Source organism: Indicator indicator, chromosome 16, assembly GCF_027791375.1.
Source record: "Indicator indicator isolate 239-I01 chromosome 16, UM_Iind_1.1, whole genome shotgun sequence".
Classification (NCBI taxonomy): domain Eukaryota; kingdom Metazoa; phylum Chordata; class Aves; order Piciformes; family Indicatoridae; genus Indicator; species Indicator indicator.
This window is the reverse complement of record NC_072025.1, coordinates 13,424,654-13,447,073: the sequence shown is the minus strand read 5'-3', so window position 1 is coordinate 13,447,073 and position 22,420 is coordinate 13,424,654. Positions and strand designations below refer to the sequence as shown.

General features: G+C 58.3%; 2 protein-coding genes across 2 annotated transcripts; both read right to left on the bottom strand.

Annotated features, from left to right (window-relative positions):
• Positions 1-141: 141 nt before the first annotated feature.
• On the bottom strand, positions 142-8,085 carry PDIA3 (protein disulfide isomerase family A member 3). The gene is made up of 13 exons (XM_054387968.1): positions 7,925-8,085; positions 7,708-7,786; positions 6,699-6,816; positions 6,206-6,313; positions 5,257-5,386; positions 4,709-4,825; positions 4,134-4,259; positions 3,445-3,627; positions 2,841-2,949; positions 2,096-2,224; positions 1,306-1,385; positions 771-828; positions 142-526 (listed from the first exon to the last, which is right to left on the bottom strand). The coding sequence occupies exons 1-13, from the start codon at positions 8,083-8,085 to the stop codon at positions 407-409; spliced, it is 1,518 nt and encodes a 505-aa protein (XP_054243943.1). The 3' UTR covers positions 142-406.
• Positions 8,086-11,928: 3,843 nt separating this feature from the next.
• Positions 11,929-21,591, bottom strand: CKMT1A (creatine kinase, mitochondrial 1A). Its single transcript, XM_054387896.1, has 9 exons — positions 21,443-21,591; positions 15,997-16,195; positions 14,957-15,052; positions 14,627-14,848; positions 14,035-14,120; positions 13,000-13,123; positions 12,676-12,810; positions 12,241-12,366; positions 11,929-12,045 (listed from the first exon to the last, which is right to left on the bottom strand). Exons 1-9 carry the CDS (start codon positions 21,589-21,591, stop codon positions 11,929-11,931), a joined length of 1,254 nt encoding a protein of 417 aa, XP_054243871.1.
• Between the last annotated feature and the right edge of the window lie 829 nt (positions 21,592-22,420).

Sequence of the window (22,420 nt, the reverse complement as noted above, 5' to 3'; positions counted from 1 at the left end):
TCATGTTTAGGAACATGAGGCTCATCCAAGGGAACAACTTGCAGCTGGGACCCACTGCCTGTGAAGAGCAGGATCCTAGTGTAAGGTCCAACAGATCTCTCAGGACAAGGAACCTTGGTCTTAAGGGGGTCATTTTATTGTTTCACTTCTCCAAATGTACAAAAAAAATTAGAAAATAACCCTACCCCCACCCCCTCCCAAACCACAAAACAAAACAGTCTGGGGAGCCCCACAACAGTGCAGCTAAGAGATGGCAGGAAATTAAACAGAACTAGACATAGCAGCTGGGTCCCCTGGGCCCACATGGCCACTGGCTCTCCACAACCCAGAGCTGCCTGCCCCCAGTCTGCCCAGTGCTTCCCCAATTCACACAGAGCTCATACTGACAAGATGGCAAGTGGGTGCTTTACAAATCCTCCTTCACCTTCTTCTTGGATTTCTTTGTTTTATCCTCCTCCTGCAGCACAGGAGTGTTGGTGGCCTCCCGCTTCAAGTAGCTGATGAAGTCACTCACTTCTCTGCCACCCTGCAGAATGCACAAACAGTGAAGTGGTGCCTATACCCCTGCGGGCTACCTCTCGATGCAGGGGGAGTGGGGAGACAGGAAGGAGACCAGAGCAGCTACAAGTGGAGCTCTGTCTGCCCTGGGTCTGCAACACTGGGCAGAACAGTCCCACAGTTGCCAGGTTCACAGCAAACTGAGCTGTGCTACAGCTCAGGTGGACACCTGGATGCTGCTTCATTTCCTTGCAAAGCAGCAAAACACTCACCTCATACTTCTTTGGACTCTGCTTCTTGCCAGCTGGAGCAAAATAGATGGTGGGGAAGCTGTGGAGAGAAGGGAGACTTCTGAGCTCCTCAGGTGGTTTTCTTTCATACCAGCAGCATGGCCCTCACTGAGGAGTTTCACACTCCATATCCCCTCAGTTTAACACAGCAAGAGCTGCAGCAGGTCTTCAGCCAGCAGGTATGGCCTCCAAAAGCCCAGCTGTGATCACAGCATTAGCTGAGATCAACTGTTCTCAGAGAAGCAAATCCAGCACCATTTTCACACTGCCAAGAACAGGATCACAGCAGATCCAAAAGCAGCAAGACAGGCTCCCAGATGTGGCCAGGACAGCAGAATTCCAGAGAAGCAAGGCAGATGAGTGTTGTTTTCACACTCAATTTCTTCATGCTAAGCAAACACCCAGCAATCCCATTCCCAGCACCCACCCCCACCCTCTCCATGAGACATGTGGCTGCTGGTCAGAGACAGTCTGATCTCCAGCGAGGCCACAGTGGTGTAACAGCAGCAGGACCTACCCTCTGACTTCATATGGAGAAGGCACATCATTGGCTGTGGCATCCATTTTGGCAATGACAATATTGGGGTCTTTACTGAGCTGTGGGTAGAAAGAACTTATGGGTAACCAACCCATGGCAGTTACCACCAGGAATTCACCAACCAACCAACATATCCAAGACAGTGATGTCAGAGGACAGTACACATGGGATGTTCAAAAGTGAGCAGTTTACTTCTGCTGCACTGGGGCACAGGGAACAAAGGTCCTCCGCAGCCAGCTGTCTGCACAACACACGCTCTCAGGTCTGGTGTCACTTCTACACAATGCTGACCCCTGAGCACCTGCTCACTGCCACCTCAGGAAGCCAGCTGTGAGAACAGGCAGTGCTCAGGAAGGAGAGCACCTGGCAACCAAAGAGCAGAAGGCTGCTCAGAGCCAGGAGAACAATTTATGTGTCCCACCTGTGGAAGTGGGCCAGGCAGTGTCACCTGTCACCAGATGAGAGATGAGAATCATGCAGAGGGAAAAACACAAAACAACAAAACCCGAAGAGGAACTCTGGCAGTTGAGCCCAGCCCAGGGAATATTTATATGCCACAGTGAAGGGCAAAGGTTAAACCCACCAGTGTGGCTGCCACACTCCAGGTGCTGCCAACTTAACTTCTGCCCCCACAGGAGGTGCCAAAACCCGTAGTCCTCAGAAGGCACAGTTATGCCCTGTTATCATGAAGGCTGGACAGACAGAACCTGCAGGACTGTTTAATGCTGCAAAACACTAGTTTGTGTTTGCCAGAGTCCCAGAGACCTACCTTCTCCCCCAGCTCTTTGTATTTGGGCTCCAGATTCTTGCAGTGGCCACACCAGGGTGCATAAAACTCTATAAGGACATCTTTGTCTTCTGCATTAACAATTTCATCAAAGTTCTCAGCAACCACCACCTGGCAACGTTAGATAACGCAGATTAGTTATTTGCAGACAGCAGCTGAGGCTGTCCCATGCTCCACATTGCCCTCCCACCTCCACACTGAGCAGCACAATGACCAAATACTTCATGGAGCTGTGACATCTTCCACTTGCAGGTAAAAAAACCTGTCATAGGTTCCAGAGACACCTTCGAGTGAGGTTTGGATCTGGTATACTCACAGAAGGAGAACAAAATCACTAATTTTTAACCCCAGACTGGCTAAGGCCACTCAACACCTCCACTAAGGGTAGAATTTACTGGAAGGGATGAAAGGTAAGAAATAAGAAACAGCAGAGTCATGGCCAGCTCAGGGCCATGCCATGAAGACGCAGAGGCCAGAGCAGGTCTGTGTGACCCCTGCGCACCTGGGCGATCCTGCACTGCTGGAGCACATCATTGCTGGGCTCGAGTGACTACACAGAACAAATGGGAATCCAAACTGCAAACTGCACTTCTCTCCAGCTCAGAAAACTTAACACAAGGGAGTGGATTCTTCTCAAGATGCCACCAAGCAGCACAAGATGCTGGTGTGAGATTAGAAGCTGCTGCAGTGCTCCTACACCCGTGTTAGGAGCTGCTGCAGTACTCACCTTCACAGGGCCATCATTGCTTTCAGGGACAGGCTCTGATTTCAGGTACTTCTTCAGGTTTCCATCAAAGTAATCTTGCAGAAATCTCTCTAGAGCCTTTCCATCACGGCTGAAAGGGACAATTTAGAGTCATGATGATGAGAGGAAAAATTTCAAGGCTGATTTAAGCTCCTTCCACCCACAGAACAGATGCCACCTGCACCTCTCAAAGCATCAGCCTGGGGCTGGCCTAGAATCCCTCACCACAAGGGCAAAGAAGCCCTTCAGACTTTTGACAGGAGGCTGGCTGCACACCCCATTCTAGGGTCTAGGCTTTCCAGGAGCCTGGAGTTTTTCCTCAAGAAAGTATAATTGTTCCCTCTGCCCTTTAATGCATCTCAGCTTCTAACCAGACACTTATACAGAGAATTCAGTTAACAGGAGGGGCTGCAGGCTCTCCTGAGAGCAGGAAAAAACTCCTAGGAGACTGACTCAGCAACCATTTCATTCCAGCTAGAACATCCGACTTTCCTGTTTCCTCCAAGCTAAGGAAGCATGAAATGGTCACAGACCCCCAGACTAAAGTCCCTCAAGCGAGAGGTAACTGCCAAGTTCAAGAACTCACGAGAATTCCTCCTGCATGACGTATTTCTCTCCTTTAGCAGTTCTGATGGCAACAACTGGAGCCTCACCCACGCTGCTGTCCAGACCAAACTCTGAAAGCTCATGGCTAAAGGTCTTCCGACTAGCAACAGCAAAGGACAGTTTGCGGCCAGCATCTAAGAACTTCTTTGCGATCATCATTACTCTGAGAGGAAAAAAACCAACACCACAAACCATGATTCCTTTGAACGTTTTCTTCCACACTACAGAACACCCTCCAAGTTGAAGTTCAGTGGTGGGATGTGTTCTGCATAGCCCAGTCCTACAACAATGTTGCCAAGAAGCACAGGATTAAGTTTGTGCCTGTTAATGGGATCTGCGCAAGTGTGGCGTGTTTTCGTTCTCCACCCATCCATAACCATCAGGAGGACCATCAGGATCTCACCCAGTGGGAAACCCACCCAATATCAATAAGAAAATTTTTGCTTAAGGTCTAAGGACTCAGGGTCTAAAAGCAAGCAGGTAGGCTTGGAATTGGGGTTCATGCTTTGGGCTCTGCAGCCAGCCCAACAGTTCCAATTATAAACTCACATGGAAGACTTTTGGGAGAGAAAAGCCTCATACTGGAAGAGGGTTAGAAACTGTCACCAGAGCTACAAGCAGCAGTGACACAGGAGTGAGTGGGGAGCTGACTTAGCCTGCCACCTGTACCTGTTGCGCCAGTAGTTGGATCCTTTTGCATTCTTCTCGTAGTCCACATCATAGTATGCCACCAATAAGTCCTTCCCCTGGATCAAGTCTTTGTTGTCTTCAGTCATGTGTGGGCAGATGCCAAAGCTACCAACAAGACAGGTATCAGCAGCTTCAGCTTCACAGCCCAGAACACGCTCAATGCAGCACCCTCCTGCTTCCTACCCAGGAATGCTCAATGCCAGGAATCAGCAGGACCCAAGGAACACCCTGCCCATCTGTGTGCCACCTGATCCATCCCTACCACAACACCAGTGACTACATCCGACCTGCATCAGGCCAAAGCTGGCATGTTACTTAGGACAGTTCTGTTTTCAAACAGAAATGTGATTGTTACAACAGGGACAATAAATGCACACAGCCATGCTGGGACTTTCCAGAAGGATGGTGGTCCCCACAGGAGACAGTGTGGCCAAGGTGGCTCTGCTGGACACTCTGCAGAAAGCACTGCAGCAACACCAGCTAGAGAAACCTAGTACTACAGCCAAATGCAGCTGGAGTCAGTCTACCACATGCCCTGGTGAGGAATGACTCACATATTCTCCTGAACGAACTTCTTGATCTTTCCACTGGTGATCTTGTCTTCTGAGTACTTGATGGAGCTGTCCTCAAACTTGTTTGTCAGGCGTGAAGGACGGAATAGGATTATACCCCTGAGGGGAAGCAGGTGTTGGGAATTAAACTGAAGTACCCATTGGTGTCCAAGGACAGCAGCTAGACCCCTGCAGTGATGACCCACATTCCTTGTTCATAGCTTCAAGTCAACTGCCCAGTTTCTTGGTGGCACTCCTGCATTAGCTTTACCTGCCAGACCCGTTGCCATTATTCAGACAGCCCACAATGAGATACAAAAGCCCACCACAAGAAGCAACGGGGAAATAAAATGCCTCTGCTGAGATACTTCCCACCCAGAGGCAGACACCAACCCATTGTACCTTTCTATCTTGATTCCAGAGAAACTAGAGAGATGACAGCTGGGGAAGAAGCAAGAGCTTAAGCTACATGCAGAAAGTGAATCCAATTAACCACTAGAGTTTGTCACAGCTGCCTCAATAGCAAGAGATCGCTGTGCTAAGTCACTTACTCTCCATCCTCCTCATACTTCTGCACCAACTGGTCCTCACTGGTGTGTGCAAAGCGGTAGTTGTCTCTCAGGTTGTTGGCAGCTTTCATGAATTCTGAATAAGCATCACTGGATGCATCTCTAAAGAAGCCTGTAGCAGAGAGAGAGATGGTGACCCCAAATCAACCCACCAGCAGCCACCATGCAGCCCTCATTGTGTCTCTACAAAGCACTCCAAGATGACTGCTGGATCAGGTCTTGCAGGCCATGTTCAGACCTTTGATAGCTTCTCTCCTATTTTTATTTGAGTCCTCCTACCACCAGAAGGTCACTCAAGAGTTCACCTGGCTCAGTCATACACCCAAGAAGCAGGGGGCTTCTAGGCACTAAGGCATTGATCCTTGAGGTGCCTGTAACCATGTGACACCAGCAGGGATAACAACTCCCAACAACACTTAAACAAGTTTGGGAATGCTGATCAGCACTCATCCAGAGACATCTGCAAGACAGTACCTGAGCTGCCACTGCCGTTTGTAAACCATGGTCAAAACACTGACAGCCTACTTGTGTCATGAGATGGCGCTCAAATGCACTTTCTAATCAACCCAAATGCTGGCAGACAGCCAAAAGACCAAAGAGCTTTACAAAAGACCCACTGTGGTGCCAGGTCTGATAGCCAGAGAAACAGAGAGGGGGAAAAAAAAAAATGTTGGAAGGAATCCCTAGAGGTCAGCAAGTCCCAGCTCCTGCTCAAAGCAGGACCACCTCCAGTTCAGGTCAGGTTGCTCAGAGCTTTGTCCAAATCTCTTTCGAAATACCTCTGGGCACACATTCCAGAGCTTTATCATTCTCATCATGAAAATCTTCACATCCAGCTGGAACTTCTCTTGCTCCAGCATGTGAAACTGCTTCTTACCCTTCCACAGCACACCCCCCCAAGCCTGTTCCCATGCTGTACTGAACCACTCACCCACTACAGAAGCATCTTTATCACTGATGAACTTCTCAAACTCAGCCACAGAACTGAGAGCCACTGAAGCAGGTCCTGCCTGTTTCTTGAGATGGCTGACAATCCCATCTTAAAACAAAATTGAAATGGTTAAAGGGATTAACAGAAAATCCTACAAGACATTTTCAAAGCAAAATTTGTTTCTGCAGGATCCATACACCTCTCCCATCCAACAAACACGATGTGATCTGAAAATACATCACCAGCTCGAGGCATTTTCCAGATACTGCCCATTAAGGGCACCACTAGGAACTACAGATAACATGGAAACTTTCACCTTTAGAAGAGAGGTTTAAGGGATAATAAACATTCAGAGCTCTGTAACAGGCAAAAGCAGTGTGTGTGGGTGGGAACCTTCTCTGTATCCCTCTCAGGCATCCATGACATGAGTCCATTACACATGAGTCTGCCTCCCAGCACCATTTTGGTTAGCCAGACACTGACAGGTTCTCACCTGCTGTCCTGGGTCCATCATAGGTTCCTGCCTCTTCTCCATCTCGGAAAATCTTTAAGGTGGGATATCCACTGACTCCATACTTGTTACAGGTGTTTGAGTTTGCTGTACAATCAACCTAAAGGGACAGAAATGCTGACATTCAGTGACCCAGGCATGCAAATCCACAAGAGAAAGCAGCTTTGCTGTTGCTCACATTATCACATGCAAGGTCTACAGGGTCTGAAAACTTCTTGAATCTTTAACCAGGGATGGATTGCTTTCACATAAAGTACAAGGTTCCACCAAAAAGCATCCAAAGTGATAGAGCCTCCAAGGTGGAGCATCAAGACTGGGGAAAGAGGCAACATGAGTATAAGGACAGTCTCAGAAACCTAACTGAGAGAACACTGGAAATGTTAAATAGTTACAAGTTTGGCCAGACCACACACAAAAAAACCTCACTAGAAAGGGTAGACTCTTGTAATGAATGACAGTATGAACACAAATTAACGGTTCTCAACATCTCATTAGTGCTGAAGTTCCTACAACACCTGAAGAATACAGGTTGAGCCCAGCTGGCAAGGAGACCAGAGTGTTGAGCCCATGTCACTTCCCACAAAGGGAGAGGAAGACCCAGATTTGATAAAACCATACAGCTCTTCTAGTGAAAAACAAAGCTTGTGCACAACAACCATTGCTCTCTAAGTTAAGGGATAACTTAGGCTAGGCCCACACTACACATTTCAGTGAAGGCTTCTTCCTCCCACCGGGGCAAGCCCTCTTTCCACACCCATTTTATGGCCTGCACGCCAAATGCGTGTCAGCAGCCGCGCAGGCTTCCCCTCCGAATCATTCCCTGGGGTCTGAATCTTCACACAGACGGAACCCGCTGGAGCCCCGAGGCGCCTCAGGCAGGCCCAAAGCGCGCACGGAACGCTGCAACAGCAAAGCCTTTATATGACCCCATCGGCTCGCGAACCGCCGCCGGCCAGCACCGCCCAGGAGGGGCTGCGCGGCGGGTCCTCACCTTCACGAGCGGCACGATCCCCTTCAGTCTGGTCGCTGCCGACTCGTACTCCGGCGCCAGCCGCTTGCAGTGCCCACACCTGTGAGGACGGCGGTATTAGGCCCGTCCGGAAGGCCTCGGCCCGTCCCCACCCTTCCCCGCTCCCTCCGCCCGCCCGCCGTCGCCGCCGCACAGGGCCCGGTCCCACCGCTCCTGACTGCGCCGGGCCACCCCTCACCAGGGCGCGAAGAACTCCACCAGCACCAGCCCCGGACGCTCGGCCAGGCCACTCTCGAAATCGGCATCACTGAGCTCCACCACATCGGAGGCACGGGCGGTGGTGGCAAGGAGTGGGAGCAGCAGCAGAAGCGCAGTCGGCCGCGGCCGGGGCGCGGACATGGCGGCGCGGGGATCCCTCCTCGGCAGCAGCGGCGGCTGAAGAGGCGCCGGGGGCAGCAAGCCGGATGTTCCACCCCTCCAGCCGGATCTGCCGTGTGGCAGCTCCCCGTTGGGCACCGCACCGCACGTCACGCCAGCCCCGGCCAATGTGCTGCCGGGGAGGCTGGGCGGGGCCAGCTGCGGCGATCCCGCCCCTCCCTTCCGGGGCCGCAGCGGGGTGAGAGTGGGTCGGTTTCGGGCTCTGCTGGGCTGGACCGGGTCGGGTTCATAGCTCGGCTTTGTCTGCGAGCCACGGCGTCACCCTGGGCTTTCTCCCGCCGCCCCATCTGGTGCCCCACCGCAGCGACTGGCTTCGTCCCGCCGAGGGCGGGGCCTGCCCGAGCCTCGTTGCTAGGCGCAGACCTGCTGGTCGGGGCAGCGGGAAACGGAAGGCTTATCCTGTGCGAGAAATCTGGGAGCCAGCTAACAGCCCGGCAAGACACGCCGGATGATGGTCTCCCGTTTCCTACTGTAGACACAAGCAGGTCTCCTAGCCTGGCTTTGGCCTGGCTCAGATCCCGGTACTGTAGCCAGCGCCGGGGGTTGCAGGCTTGGCGGAGGCTCCGCTGTCGCTGAGACGAGCTCCGTGCACAAAGACTCTAGTAAAAGGGTCTCGTGAGCCGTAGAGCCCCGCGCCCTGAGCTTGCCTGCCGCTGCTTCCCTTAGTGTGGCCTGACTCGCATCGGGGCAGCAGGGGGCGCTGCCGCTCGCTCCCGGACAGCCGGGACTGCGGAGATGGGGTAGACCCAACGTGGGAGCGGCTCCTGCAGCTGGCAGGTTCAGGCTGCCGTCGGGACTGCTGCAGGGTCTGTTCTGTGCTCCATCCCCCAGCTGTGGGAGCGGCGTCGTTCCCGGGGCAGAGCCCTGGGGAGGCGGGATCACGCTGCCCGTACAGCTCGGCGTCAGGGGCCAGGCCGGTCCCCTGAGTTGGCCCTGTCACGGCAGGGTTGTGTCCCGCCAGCTGTGGAGATGTGAGTGGGAATCTCGGGTGGTAACTCACAAGTATAAGGGTCTGCGGTCTGCCATCGCTGCCTGCGGCCCCGTGCCCCAGGATGAGGCTCACAGGGCCCGCGGGGGCGGCCGGCTGGGTGGAGGGGCTACTAGGACTGTGCCGTGCGGCCAGGCGCGCCCTGCCCCGCAAGAGGGAGAGGTGGTGGCCGATGGGCGACGATCAGTTGCGGTTGCTGCTCCCGCCGCAGGGTAGCCCCGGTGGGGACCCACTCTCGGCGGCTCGGCTAGCAGCTGCCGGCGAGCTAGGGCTGTGCGGGCCCCTCCGGAGCAGCGCGCCGGGGGCTGCGGGACGCTTTGCTGCGGTGCGAGTGCTGGGGCGTCGCGCATCGTGAGCAACGGGCGCTGAGCGTCCGCTTCGGCCCACTGCCCCGTTCCCCCCCTGACGGCAGTTCTCGCCTGCAGGGACGTTGCCGCAGCTGCTCTGGTGAGTCAGAGCGTCGGGGCTGTGCTGCGGACCGGAGTACAGCCCGGGCGTGCAGAATGGCGACAGCGACTGTTGTCGGGGGCAAGCAAGGCGGGGCTGGGCAGGAGGTGAAACCGTGCTGGATGTTCTGGCGGGACAGCGCGAAACGAAGTGGGATGAATGGGCAGTGGGTCGTCCTGGGTGACCTGCTCATGGGTCAGGATGGGATGGACAGTGGCTGGCACCGGGGGCAGGGCGTGGTCCTTGGTGGGCTTTGGGAATGCTGCTTGTGGAGGCTTTTGCTAGCCTTGGGGTCCATCTGTGGGGGACTGTGATGGGACTGCCCAGCAACCGTGGAGGCAGCTGGCAGCTCATGATGGTCCCGGTACTGGAGCCAGCCCAGTCCTTGCTCCTGGGCGAGCTGGAGCTGTGGGTGCTCTGCGCCTCAACCCAGGGCCCCCCTCTGTCCTGGGGGGTGTGGAATAGATGGACACCTGAGCAGGTGAGATTCTAGGGGATGGGACAGTGTGCAGTGGCTGACTTCCAGGATAGATTTCCCACTAGATGTAGGATGTGATCTCCATCTTCCTGCAGCAACATGAGGTGAATGCCTGGGACCTGGGATTGCCCAAACTGGTATCACTGGGGCATCTGGTAGCACAGGTGGCTGAGCCCCAGGACGTGGATTGTTGAGAGCTTGGGTGGATGCACGTCCATGGGAAGCACAAGCCAAGCCCCTGGATGGGGACCAAAAGGAGAGAGGGGCATGACCCACAGCTTTGGTGCAGACAGCAGTGCTGTGCCCAGTCCTTGGCTGTCTGACAATGCCCCATTCCTGGGCTTGCTGAACCTGCACTGCACAGAACAGCAAGCAGAAGTGCTGGCTCCCTGCCTGACCTCCTGCACAGTGTTTGGCCTGGCCATTGTCTGGGGACCCAAAATCTTCACCCAATTCAGGATGCTAGCAGGTGAGGGTTGGGACAGGACCATGTCCTGCAAACAGTGCTGCCTATGCCCAGGGAGAGCATCCTGAGCCTGGTCTCTGTGACCCAGCTCTGAGTTCTCCAACATCATCCTCTCTGTACTGGTCCTCAAATAGAGTCTGGGTACTCACCTTGCAGGCCATTGCTGCTGTCCGAGCCCCCACGTTTGTAGTGAGTTCCTATAATACTGAGGCATGGAGGTGGGACATGTCCTGATAGAGCTGGGAGCAGTCATAGGGCCCAGCCATGGCCAGCTGCCTTCTCTTTAGAAGTAGTGTTTGGCCCAACTCAGCTGCACACCCTCTCCAGCACTCAAGTCACCACTGTCACCCTCTCCAGCACTCAAGTCACCACTGTCACCCTCTCCAGTACTGGTGGTTTGGCAGTGCCCAGCACTGGGACCCGGACAGTGCCCAGTGTGAGGCAGAGGCTGCCTAGGATGGCCAGGGTGGGTGCAGCAGGGTGGCTTCTGTCCCCACTTAGCACCCAGCCTGCCTTCTGCCCATGGCTCCTCTGCTTGGTCACCCCTTGTCTCAGCTCTGCACCTCCAGGCTCAGCACAGGCTCCCCATGATGCTGGGAGGGCTTGGGTGGTGTGGGTTTGGCCCCGCTGCCTGCCTAGCCATTGCCATGTCCTGCTGGCCGTGTGCCATCTCACCTCTGCCCACATGAGACCTCCTTGCTGCCACCCTGTCACCTAAGGCCAGGTCCTGAACTGATGCCTGCCCCGAAGAGCACACAGATGCACATGTACATGTGTGTGCTTGTCTGCATATGCATGTGTGCATATATGTGTGCACTTCTGAGTGCTGTGAGGGTTCTGGGCAGCAGCAGGACAGGAAACCCTCCATGACATGCTCCTGGGGCTGGCACCTCAGCTCCGATAGTGCTGCCTCCTCATGCAGGAGTGGAGTGAGGCCCCACGTTTGGCTTTACCTTCGCTCTCCCCTGCCTGCCCCACTGTTTTCTGTGAGCAATAAACTGCTGATGAGCACAAAGAGAGCGAGCTCTGCTCCCTGCCTGGCCTTGGTTGTCCCAGCCACTGCTGGCACTCTGCAGCAAGATGCCTCCCAGCCCCAGCTCCCACGTGCAGGCCCATGCAGCCCCGCTGACCAAGGCAGCCCCAACAGCCCCCCTGGCTCCTTCTTTAGGGCAGCAGTGGCTCAGGGCACTTCTGGGGATTGCTGCTCAGGGCAGGGGCAGGAAACCCTGACCTGGGTGGGTGCCTCTGCAGGGGCACAGGGTGCTGGGGTAAGGAGGAGACAGAGCCAGGGCTAAAGCAGGGCACATTTATGGGGCCTGTCCTGGCGCATTGCGGGTAACGGGATGCAGCGACATGCTGGGCACGGAGATCACGTAAGCTATGGGACAGCTGAGTCCTGCAGTGCTGGAGCTACCTTGGTCCAGCTCAGTGCCGGTACTGTGGCACTGGGGAGGGGATGCGGATGTCCTGCCCCTTCTCCAGCCGCCGCTCGCAGTCAATCAGGTAGTTCACACCATCTATCACCAGCTGCACCAGCTCCACCTGCACCACGAGCACACACATCATGACTTGGGGCTGTCCTTGGGAGCCGTTCCAGCAAGGCCAGGTAGGTAATGCAAACCTGGCACCCAGTGCTGATGCCAGCACACAGCCCAGAGTGGTTTGGGTGCTGTGGGCCTGTCACGTACATGTGCTCCAGAACCTCCCTCCCCAAAAGCAGCTCTGCCTGATGCCTACCTCTGATTTGCCCAGACGGTCCAGGTTGGAGATGTCGAAGACACCGCCAGTAGCTGCAGTGTCCACACCACCTGTCCCACGCTTCTGTAGCCGGAGGTTCTCCAGGATCTTAGGGAAGCGGCTGTCCTGGTGTCCAGAGAAGGTGTCAGTGCTCAGTGGGATCATCAGCAAAGGAGCTGGGGCTTGGAGCCCTTCTGCCACCCTCAGGGCCCTGTCAGTAGGCTCACAATCCCTGCAGGGAGTCCTGTCCCGAGCAGACCCAGGCTGACACCAGACTCTCCAGGTGTGGATGCAGGTGGGGGCTGGACTATGGGCTTCTCAGGGGCAACCTAGACAAAGTGCAGCCCTAGACTCTGAGCTGGACTCCCTGTGCCCTTGCAGCTGGGATTTCCCATGGCCCTGGTCTGGCTCCCCACAAACCAGCCATGGTGATACCTTGCTGAGCAGTGGCAGCTTGATGTGGACGCCTGCTCGCAGCCCCGTGCCCAGGTTGGAGGGGCAGGTCAGGATGTAGCCCAGCCGCTCGTTCCACATGAACTCCCAGCCTCGCTCCTGGATCAGACGCTCCACCTGCAGCAGAGGCATCAGCAGCTGTTCAGCCCCTGAGCATGGGGTGCCCAGCCCTGGGCATGGCAGCCCTGCTCATCACCACTCAGCACTGCCCAGACATGGTTGACAGCAGAGGGCCAGCCCCGCACTGGCCCTGCTTGACCCTGTCTGTGTGTCCACAGGATTGTCACATCAGGGCTGGGCGCTCACCTCCTTCAGGCCCCGACAGAACCGCTCAAAGACACGCTTCATGTTGCCACCCTTCTCCATGGAGATGACCCGTGTGTGGTCTTCCTCATTGATCCAGATCAGGAAGGTCTTCTCGTTGTTGTGCCTAGGGACAAGGCAGTGTTTGTCTATGCTGGTAGACGGCAGAGACCTTGTGACCACCTAGACACCCATGCCAGTGCTAGCCATGTCCCTTCTGTCCCTGTTACCATAATGCCAGTGCTGCCCTGCAGTCCTGCTGCACCCATGGCTGGGAGCACGATGCCAGAGCATAGCCGAGCAGCAAGGCAGGCAGGAGATGTTCTGGAGACAGGCCAGGGTTCTCCACATGCATTGCTGAAGGCAGTGGGTGCTGGCATCAGTGCCATGGGTGCAGGCAAGCACTGCTAGGAAGGAGCAGCATGGTGCCAGTGTGGTGGCAACCCTGCCTGGACTGCAGACAGGAGTGGACTATGAGGCATGGGGTGTGCATTGGGGTGCTGGGTTCAGAGGGTGACTGGGGCTGGTTGTGCTGTGTCAGCATGGTGGAGCACATGTGCCGGCTGTTATGCTCCAGCTGGCATGCTCCAGCTACATGGGATGCTGGTGGGGTGTTGTGTGGTGTGCAGGGATGCTGGGAGGGAGCAGTGAGGTGCAATAGTGGATAAGTCTGGGGGCAGGTGGAGTACGCCAGAGGAGTGCCTGGGGAGCAGAAGGCAACGGACAGGGTTTTGGTGGCCTGCAGTGCAAAGTGCTGCAGGGTGATGAGAGCTGGCAGGATCCACAGCAGGGGATGGCTCTGAAGCTCCATGGCTTTGAAGAATGCTGTGGGTTGTGCATGGGGCTGCTGGCTGCTGCCTGCAGCACATAAGGTGCACCCAGGTCAGGCCTTGCAGCCTAGGGTGAGCAGAGCCCAGGGGGTGCTGGGGTCTGTGGTGTGGTGAGCATGGGGCATGCAGGTGGCAGGGCTGGGGCAGACAGATGGAGCAGCAGTGGCCTCTGCCCTGCTGACTGCCCCATGTTGGGGCAGATCCTCACCAGATTCCTCGGGCGTCGGGCCAGTCCCGGGCCATTCCTGCTGCCGTCAGAAGTGGGGACACCGGCTTGTCAAAGAGGAAGTGGTCCTGGAGAGAGGCAGAATCTGTGGGCTTGCCAGGGCTGCATGGCTGGTGCCAGGGCACCTTGTCCCATGATCCCAGCCTGCCATGCAGATGATGTACCGTGGTTGTCCCAGGCAGGGCAAGCTCATGTGCTGTACCCACTTGTGGGCATGGATCCTGCTCTCCTGCTCAGGGAGGCAGAAGGCTGCTGGGGCACAGCCTACCTGCACCAGGAGCTGGTGGGACACCAGCTGCATGCCACAAGCCCACCTTCCCCTGGGCACAGGCTGGGATGTGGGATGAGAGCTGGAGGGGCCATGAATGGATGGGGCTGTGTTCAGTAAGGTCTGGCCTGGGAGGGCTGAGCACCCTCTGCATCCTGGGGCAGTCTCGATGGGGAAGCAGGTCCAGGTCCCAGAGGGCAGCAGGACTGGGAAGAGAGGATACTGCCTCCTGGAGGGGCAGTGCTAGGGAAGGGCCCCTGCTCTGTGGGCACCCAGATTGGCTGGCCAGGAGCTGTGCTGACTCACGTCAATGAGCTGCTGCTGCTCCTTCTCTGTCATCTCGCTAAGGCGGTAGTAGCGTCCCGCCAGGTCCCCTGTGAGGCCATTCAATGCGTCCACCGTCACCTTTTCCACCTCCCGCCGCTCAGCGCGGGTGCAGGCAGGTGGCAGGCTCAGCCCGCGGATGCTGCGCCCGGTCCGGACACGGGATGAGAGCACATAGCGCTCATCAAAGTGACCAAACTTTATCTGCAACAGACAGGACCTAGTTATGGGGTGGCACTGGTGCTGCCAGAGCACTGTCACCCGCGGTCTGGAAAGGGTCCCTGTGCCCAGCACTGCTGCCCAGCTCCACACCTTGGAGGCATCCAGGTCTGTGATGTGCTTCATGGTGCGGGGGTTGTACCCGTTGTGCCGCTCCTGAATAACAGGGTCAAACAGGTCGGCAAACACCTGGAAGGAAGCAGGACAATGTGCACTACTGCAGACCCAGTGCCCCTTGAAGCCCCTGACATGCTTGGCATAATCCTGCTGCCAGCATGAGAGATGTGGCAGTCGGGCTACAGAGGGTGGCTGGAAGCACTGCAATGCAACAGCAATCCCTGGAGCAAATTCTGCCCAGGCGAGAGGGACTTGGGGGCAAGGAGGAGGAGGAAGGGCTTCCAGGGCTCTCGAGCAGCTGCAGGGCTCTAGAACAGCTGCTCTGAAGGAGCTCTGTGTCATGTACTGGGTTCGGTTTTGAGCCCCTCACTTCAAGAAGGACACTGAGGTGCTGGAGCAGGTCCAGAGAAGAGCAACAAAGCTGGTGAAAGGGTCTAGAGCACAAGTCTCATGAGGAGTGGCTGAGGGACCTGGGCTTGTTTAGTCTGGAGAAAAAGAGGCTGAGGGGAGACCTTCTGGCTCTCTGCAAGTCCCTGAAAGGAGGCTGAAGCCAGGTAGGGGTCAGTCTCTTCTCCCAAGCAACAAGGGACAGGACAAGAGGGAATGGCCTCAAGTTGCCCCAGGGGAGGTTTAGGTTGGACATGTAAAACAATTATTTCCCCTTCACAGTTGTCAAGGCCTGGCCTAGGCTGCCCATGGCAGTGGTGGAGTCCCCATCCTTAGTTTAAAAGCTGTGGAGCTGTGGTGGTGAGAGAAACATTTCAGTGGTGACCTGGCAATGCAGGGCTAACAATTGGACTCCATAAGCTTAAAGGTCTTTTCCAATCTTAATGATCCCATGGTTCTATGCTGAGGCTGGCCAAGGGGCCTCTCCAGCTGCCCAGGCTGGGCAGGAGGAGGTGGGCAGAAACATTCCAGCCTACTGGAGATACTGCAGGTACCAGACTGGCTGCTGCAGGCACCCTGGAGCACAGCAGTGCTCCAACTGCTCGTAGGTCTCACCTCATAGGTCTCACCTCATAGGTCTCTTCATCACCAGCCACTATGCCCACTGTCTTGATGAAAGGGTGGCCAGGGTTGTCAACACCTGTCTGGATGCACTGGTCCAGGGTCCAGCCATTTGGGGTTGCTTTGTCACAGAGCTTGGCATAGAGGGCTGGCGTCAGGTTGCTGGCCATGCAATTGTTGTGCTTCCGCAGGTCGGGATACTCAGCGCTGCAGGAGGAGAGACCAAAGGAGTGCTTTGGGGTCAGGAACCCTGACACTCACATCCTTACCACACTGAGACCCTCAGGGCAGGTGTGGTGAGCGGGGCTTTGGGGAAGGAAGTCAGACTGCTCTGCTTGTATACAGCAGCCAAGGCCAGCCAGGAGTGGGAACGCAGCTATGGGGATCACATGGCAAGGACAGAGAGAAACCTGAGCCAAGGGACAGACATTGCCACAGGGACAAGAGTCCATAGGCAAATCTGGACTGGTGCAGAGGGTGCGGCTCTTTATCAAGCATGTACCAGGGCCCCAGCATTGGGAGAGCTTTCTGAGTAAGTGACTGTGGCCACGTCAGCCCCAGCCCTGCACTGGGTCACAGGCAGCTGGCAGAAGCCTGTGCACTGAAGTACCAGGGCAACTGGGCTGTGGAGGGGGGGAACTCCCTCCTCTTCTCCTCCTAGGGGCTGCCCCCAACACAGCCCAGAGAGTGCCTACTCCCACCACCCCTCCTACCCTGCACTGGGGTCTGCCTGTGGAGCAAGGGGGAATGCAGGGCACAGGGGCTCTGGAGTGTCTGGCCTCTGGGCCCTGCTGGGCACCCTGACCCCTGTCGCCCCACCCCTGATGCTGCAGGGCAGGAGACCGGCTGACCCTGATCTGCAGCTGGTGGGAACCGCAGCACTCTGGTGCAGTTCATTGTATTAGGGGGATGCTTTCCCCTAATCAGCTTAGTGGGAGGCCAGGCACTGACCTCATTCCCACTTTAGCTAGGCTTTGTGCTCGTTCTGTGCCGATGGGGGGATTGGCAGGGCAAGACCCCAGCTGTACTGCTTTGGCCAAATCCCTTCTGCTGGAAGGTGGTGCCTCTGCTTGCCTCAGTGGGACAGGACCGACCCTTGTCAGCCCAAAAGACCTGGTTGGTGGCCAAGGGAGTCCCACAAGCTTGGGAACAACTTGTCTGCACTGCCTTGGCAATGGCACAGCTTTGGAGGGGAGCCCCATGTAGGAGAAGGGGTGCTGGGGCTAGTGCAGGCCCAGGTTAGTGGAAGCAGTAGTGAGCGAGTCCTGGTACCCTGCTGGTGCCCAGGTTCTGCTTCTGGGCTGTGTCCCACACAGGGTGCCAGGCCTGTGCTGCAATGCAGAGCTGCTGCCACCTCCGCCCTGTGTCTGCAGGCCAAGGAATCTGCATTGGCCCTTCGCCTACAGTTTGGCCACTGCTGGTGGTTTCCTGTGCTGTGGAAGGGAGGTAGGGCTCACATTGTCTGCTCTGCTTCAGGAAGCACTGACAAATCCAGTATGGACCTGGAGGCATGTGCTCCAGGCAAGAACTGGCCTCAGGCAGCAGGCACTGAGGCTGCTGCCCCAGCCCACGCACATATCTGTGCTGTGCTGAGATGCTGACTTGTTGTATAGGGACACAGCCTGCCCCAGCCTCCCACACTGGCTGGTGACCCCGGGAGACAGACCTTATGTGAAAAGCATTCACAGAGCAGAATGGGACACTTGGACAAGTTCCTCCTATGCCCCCAGCATGGCTGGTGGTTCCTGGTATGTCAGGATCACAACCTGCTGTGCTTTCCACCCTGGTGGCAGAAGAGTTGTCCAGAGAGCCAGCAAAGATGGCTGAGGGAAGCTAGCTTTATTCCAGGAAGCAGAAGCATGCTGTCTGCTATGGGCCATCCCTACCTTCACTGGAGTTTTAAAGAGTTCAGAACCCTGGGACTCCAGCCCTGCTCACAGGGTCTGTGCCTGTTGCAGTGCTGATTTAGCTCCTGGTCTGAAGGCACCCTCCCCAGGACACCCCTGGATCACAGCCAGTAGATCTGGGGAATCTCTCCTCAGCCTTCCTAGCACACCCAAGCTAAGCTGGATGGTTCCAGGATCAGGAGGGCAGTGGAGGGATGGAGGTGCTGAACACCCAGTGCTGTGCTCACAGGCAGTGCCCACAGAGCTGCAGGGCAGACTGCCTGTCCCTGCACCCTGAGCTGCATCCTGAGGCTGGCATGGGAAGGCTTGCACAGTAGGCACCACATTCCTGCCACACTTCCCTGGGTGCCCAGGTGTATGCCACAAACGTAAAGGTGACGCTGCACTTGGCCTGACTCAGGCTGCCTTGGCCCCTTGGGTTTGTTCCTCGAAGCTGGATTTAAAACTCTGACCCTTTCAACACCATTTTTTTTTCCTGAGGTCATGCAACTGAGTGATCAGGTGGGCTCCCCACCGGCAGCAAAGGCTGGAATTGTCTTCAGTGAAAATTGGACATCTGCCTGGAGCGTGGCTCAGGTGCTTTGCTCGCACCCATGCTATCCCGTGCCCTGCCTGACCCCGGGGGTGCAGCCGCCTGCAGCACCTGCCCGCTCTGCCCTTGTGTCCACCTTACCCGGAACGACACCTGTCAGGTGCTCAGCGGGTATTATTAGCCCGTCTGCTGTCTGGGCACCTCTCCGGGAGTGGCAGCCTCCTGCGCCTCTCCCTGGCTCTACACCGCTAAACCCCGCAGCCTCCGGTGCCCTTCCTGTCGGCACCGTCTGTGCGGCTGTGTGTGTGGGACCCTGCGTGGCAGCGGTGGCAGGGAGTCGGGGGCTGGCACCGCTGCAGGGGAGCATGCGGCTTGCTGACGCAAGGGAGGAGGGGGCTTGAGCTTCGCGGGGAGACGCTTTGGCGGGGAGCCCCAGCGTGACCCTTCGAACGTGTGGGACCCGCCTGGAATCGGGGACATTCAAGCCTACGTCCTTCTGGGAGGGGATGGTGCCCGTGCTCCCCCAGCGTCGCTGTTTGCTGTGCGGCAGCGTGAAGCGCTGCCAATGGCTCCGTCATTTAAAGACTCCCCCCGCGCAGAGCGGGACGATGCCACTCACTCCCGGGGCTTTGTCTGGGCTCTTTGCAAGCGTGCCAGCACTGCCACAAAACCACTCCTAGCCGAACGGACCCCCGGCCCTGGAAGCTCATGTTAGAGCTTCTCAGCCGCATTCCCTGCCTCGGTTTTGGTTCCTCTTCCAGACCTCCCACAGCCCCGTCCTTCCCATAGATGGTATGTGGCTGCTCCCCCAGCCCCATTTCCCGCACCAGCCTTCTGCCCCGCTGCTGTTCCCCAGCCTCCCCCAGCTGGCCTTTACAGCACAGCCAGCTGGGTCCCTGCCCCTTGCCAGGAGGAAACACTCCGTATTCTGTGTGTGCAAGGAGACACTTGCGTGTCCTGGTTTAGCGGGGACAGGCCAGCTCTCCTAGCAGTGCAGTAGCAGGAGGTGGCAGACTGCCTGCCCTTCTCAGGCCAGTCAGCAGCTCTCACAGCTCAGTGTTTTTCCCCTCACAGTGAAGATCCGATCTGTGGCTCTGCAGTTATTCAGAAAGCTTGAAATTAGAGCCCTCTTGGGAGGTGAACAAACAGTAAGATCCAGCCTCCATCACTCTTTGAACTTGCTCCATCACTGTCCCCTCATTTCAGCAGGTCTGAGCTGCTCGCAGCAGCTCTGGCAGTCAGCTCTCTGCTCTCAGCCTGCAATGCAGCCCCGCACCGCTTTCACCCACGCTGTTTGGTGCAGGAACCACAGCAGCCGCATGTGCTTGGAGCAGGAACGTGCTGCCTCCTTTCCCTACTCCATTCTTTTGCTGTGCGCAGTCTCTGCCAGCACCAGGATGGGGAGGAAAAACGGCTCCTTGCTTCCCTGACCTGTCCATGAGCTGTGCCAGATCAAGCAGATGGTGCCAGGCAAGGTGGAAGGACCAGCTGGTGGCAATCACATCCCTCTCTTGGCCCTGTCCCTGTCCTGCTCAGTTCTTATGGGACACAGGCAGCTCCTGCCTCCAGTCCCCCATCTTGTGCCTTGGCCCTCCACACTCCATGGGGCCAGGCAGCGTGGGGTACCTGGCCCTGCTGGGACCCATCCAGATCCCTGGCAAAGAGTGGTTCAAAGGGGAGTGACATGAAACCTCCTGGGTTGGAGCTTGAACATTAGCACGGCTCTGCCATGGCATTTATCTGGCTTAAGGGATCAGGTGCAAGTTGTGTAAACGAGGCCAGCGGCTCTTGCAGAACCAGCATTACCCCAGAAGTATCCCTAAGCCAGGCCATGGCTGTGCATGCACCTGCCTGGCCCCGTTCGGCTCCATGCCCACTGCCCAGGGTCCCCATGGCACACCCCAGGGGTCATATTCATCCCCCAAACCTGGCCGTAGGCCGGGTCCTGCCTGCTCAGCACCCCAGACCCCCCCCACCTCTCCTTGGGCTGGCAGAGCAAGGCGCTGCCAGTAAACTTCTGCTATCCCACATCGTAGACCCTGTCCCGAGAGCAGGCACCCGGCGAGCCCGGTACAGCCAGATGGGGCCGGGCCAGGAGCAGTGGCTGGGCCAGGAGCAGCCGCCAGCCCAGGGCTGCCCCGGAGCCTCTATTCCCGTTCCGACAAGGGCTCTCGCAGACCAAGCGCTGAGTGTTTTGCCAGGAGAATAAAATGAAGCTTTTGCGCCGTCCTGTTCCCACCAAGACATTGGCAAGTGTCCCCTGGCTACCGCGACGGCCGGGCCGAGCCCGGGAAGTGTCCCCACTGCAGCGCCTGTCTCGGGGGTGCTGCCAACACCCTGCAGCCTCGGCCCGTCCTCCCCGAAACCTCGAAAGTCCCCTCAGACCCCAGCTCCACTCACAAACGCCCGTCCCCTTCCTGCTCCGGCCTGACAGCGCAGCGGCTTGTCACGGTGTTCTGCGCCCACCCGGTGCGGTGCGGCAGCCCCGGGGCTCCCCGTCCGGCTCACCGCCGGAGGGACGCTGGCAGCCGGGTAGACGTCTCGACCGGTCCCTGATCAGTGTGGGTCCGGCGACAAGGCCCCGGGGCATCTCGGACGGCAGGGAAGGCCCAGCGAAGCCCGGGCACGGCAATAGGGGCCGCGGGGGCCCCGGGGAAGCCGGGCGGGGCGCGGAGGCCCCACCTCGGCGTCGCCAGTGCCTTGGCCACGGGGACGGCGGCGCCCGTGGCGCCGGTGGTGACTCGAGGTGGAGAGACTCCGTCCAATACGGCGGAGCCCCCGCCGCCGCCCGTAGCCCAAGTGTCGGCGCCGGCTCGGTTCATTACCGTCCTGGACATCCCCGCCCGAGGACGAGCAGTGTCCGTCCCGCAGACCCCGTCCGTCCCGGAACCCCGGAACACCCTGACCGGCCGGAGCTCGGGGGCAGCCCCACGCTCACCCCGCTGGAGTGGCCGCAGGGACCGGCCCCCGCCCGCCGCCCCCCGCATCTGCGCCCCCATCGCCCGCGTCCTGTACCTGGGCGGGTAGCGTCGCCGCTGCCGATCGCCCGCGCTGACCGTGTCCCGGGCGAGCAGGAAGCCGGCGGCGAGGGAGCCGGCACCCACCATGGCCAGGAGGCCGGCGGAGCGGCGGGAAGAGAGGGCTCGGGCGAAGGTGCTAGCCATCGCGGAGCAGCGGAGCGAGTGCGGCGGACGTGAGGGGAATAGGAACGGCAGAGGGGATGGGAACGGTGGCAACGGCAGGGCGCGCGGGGGGCGGGGAGCCGGCCGGGCACGGGGGGGCCGCGAGGCACCGCCACCTGCGGGCCGCCCCGCCCCGCGCCGCCGCCTTCAGCACCGCGCGCCGGACAGCGCCGGGGGAGCAGCTGCTCTCGGGCCGGGCCAGGCCGGGCCGGGTCGGGTCAGGCCCGCACGGGACCTGGGACCCTGCCCCGCGCCCCGGGGCGGGCGGCACGACGCAGCCCCGCGTAGCTGCCGGCAGCGGCGAGGGCGCGGCAGGGACAAAGTTCATGCACACCTGGGGCCAGGAGCGGCGGGGCGCGGCCCCCGAGTGCGGCGGGCGCGGGATGCAGCCCGAGCTGGGTCGCGGGGCTGGTAACCGGTTCTTGGCGGCCTGGCATGGCGTGGGCTGCGGTCACCGGCCCATCCGCCTCTCTCCTCGACTCGATGCCGAGCGCTCCCTCTGCGGCTCCCGCACGCTGGGACAGGACGGCGGGCCAGAGCACCTTGTTTCCGCGGCACCGTCGCACCAGCGGGGCACGGAGCTCACGGCGTTCTGTCGCCACAGACCTCGCGGGACGGGAGCGGCGGCGGGCGTTGCCCGGGACGCACTGTCCGGCATCTCCGGCACACCGGGACGGCCGCCCGGCTTAGCCATGCCTCCCGCCCGGGGCCCGGCAGGGCGAGGCACAGCGCGGTTGCCGTGGTAACGGGGACCCGGCGGCACTGCCGGTGCCCGGCGCTGGGCCCGAGCCCCACGTGCGCACGGCACGCC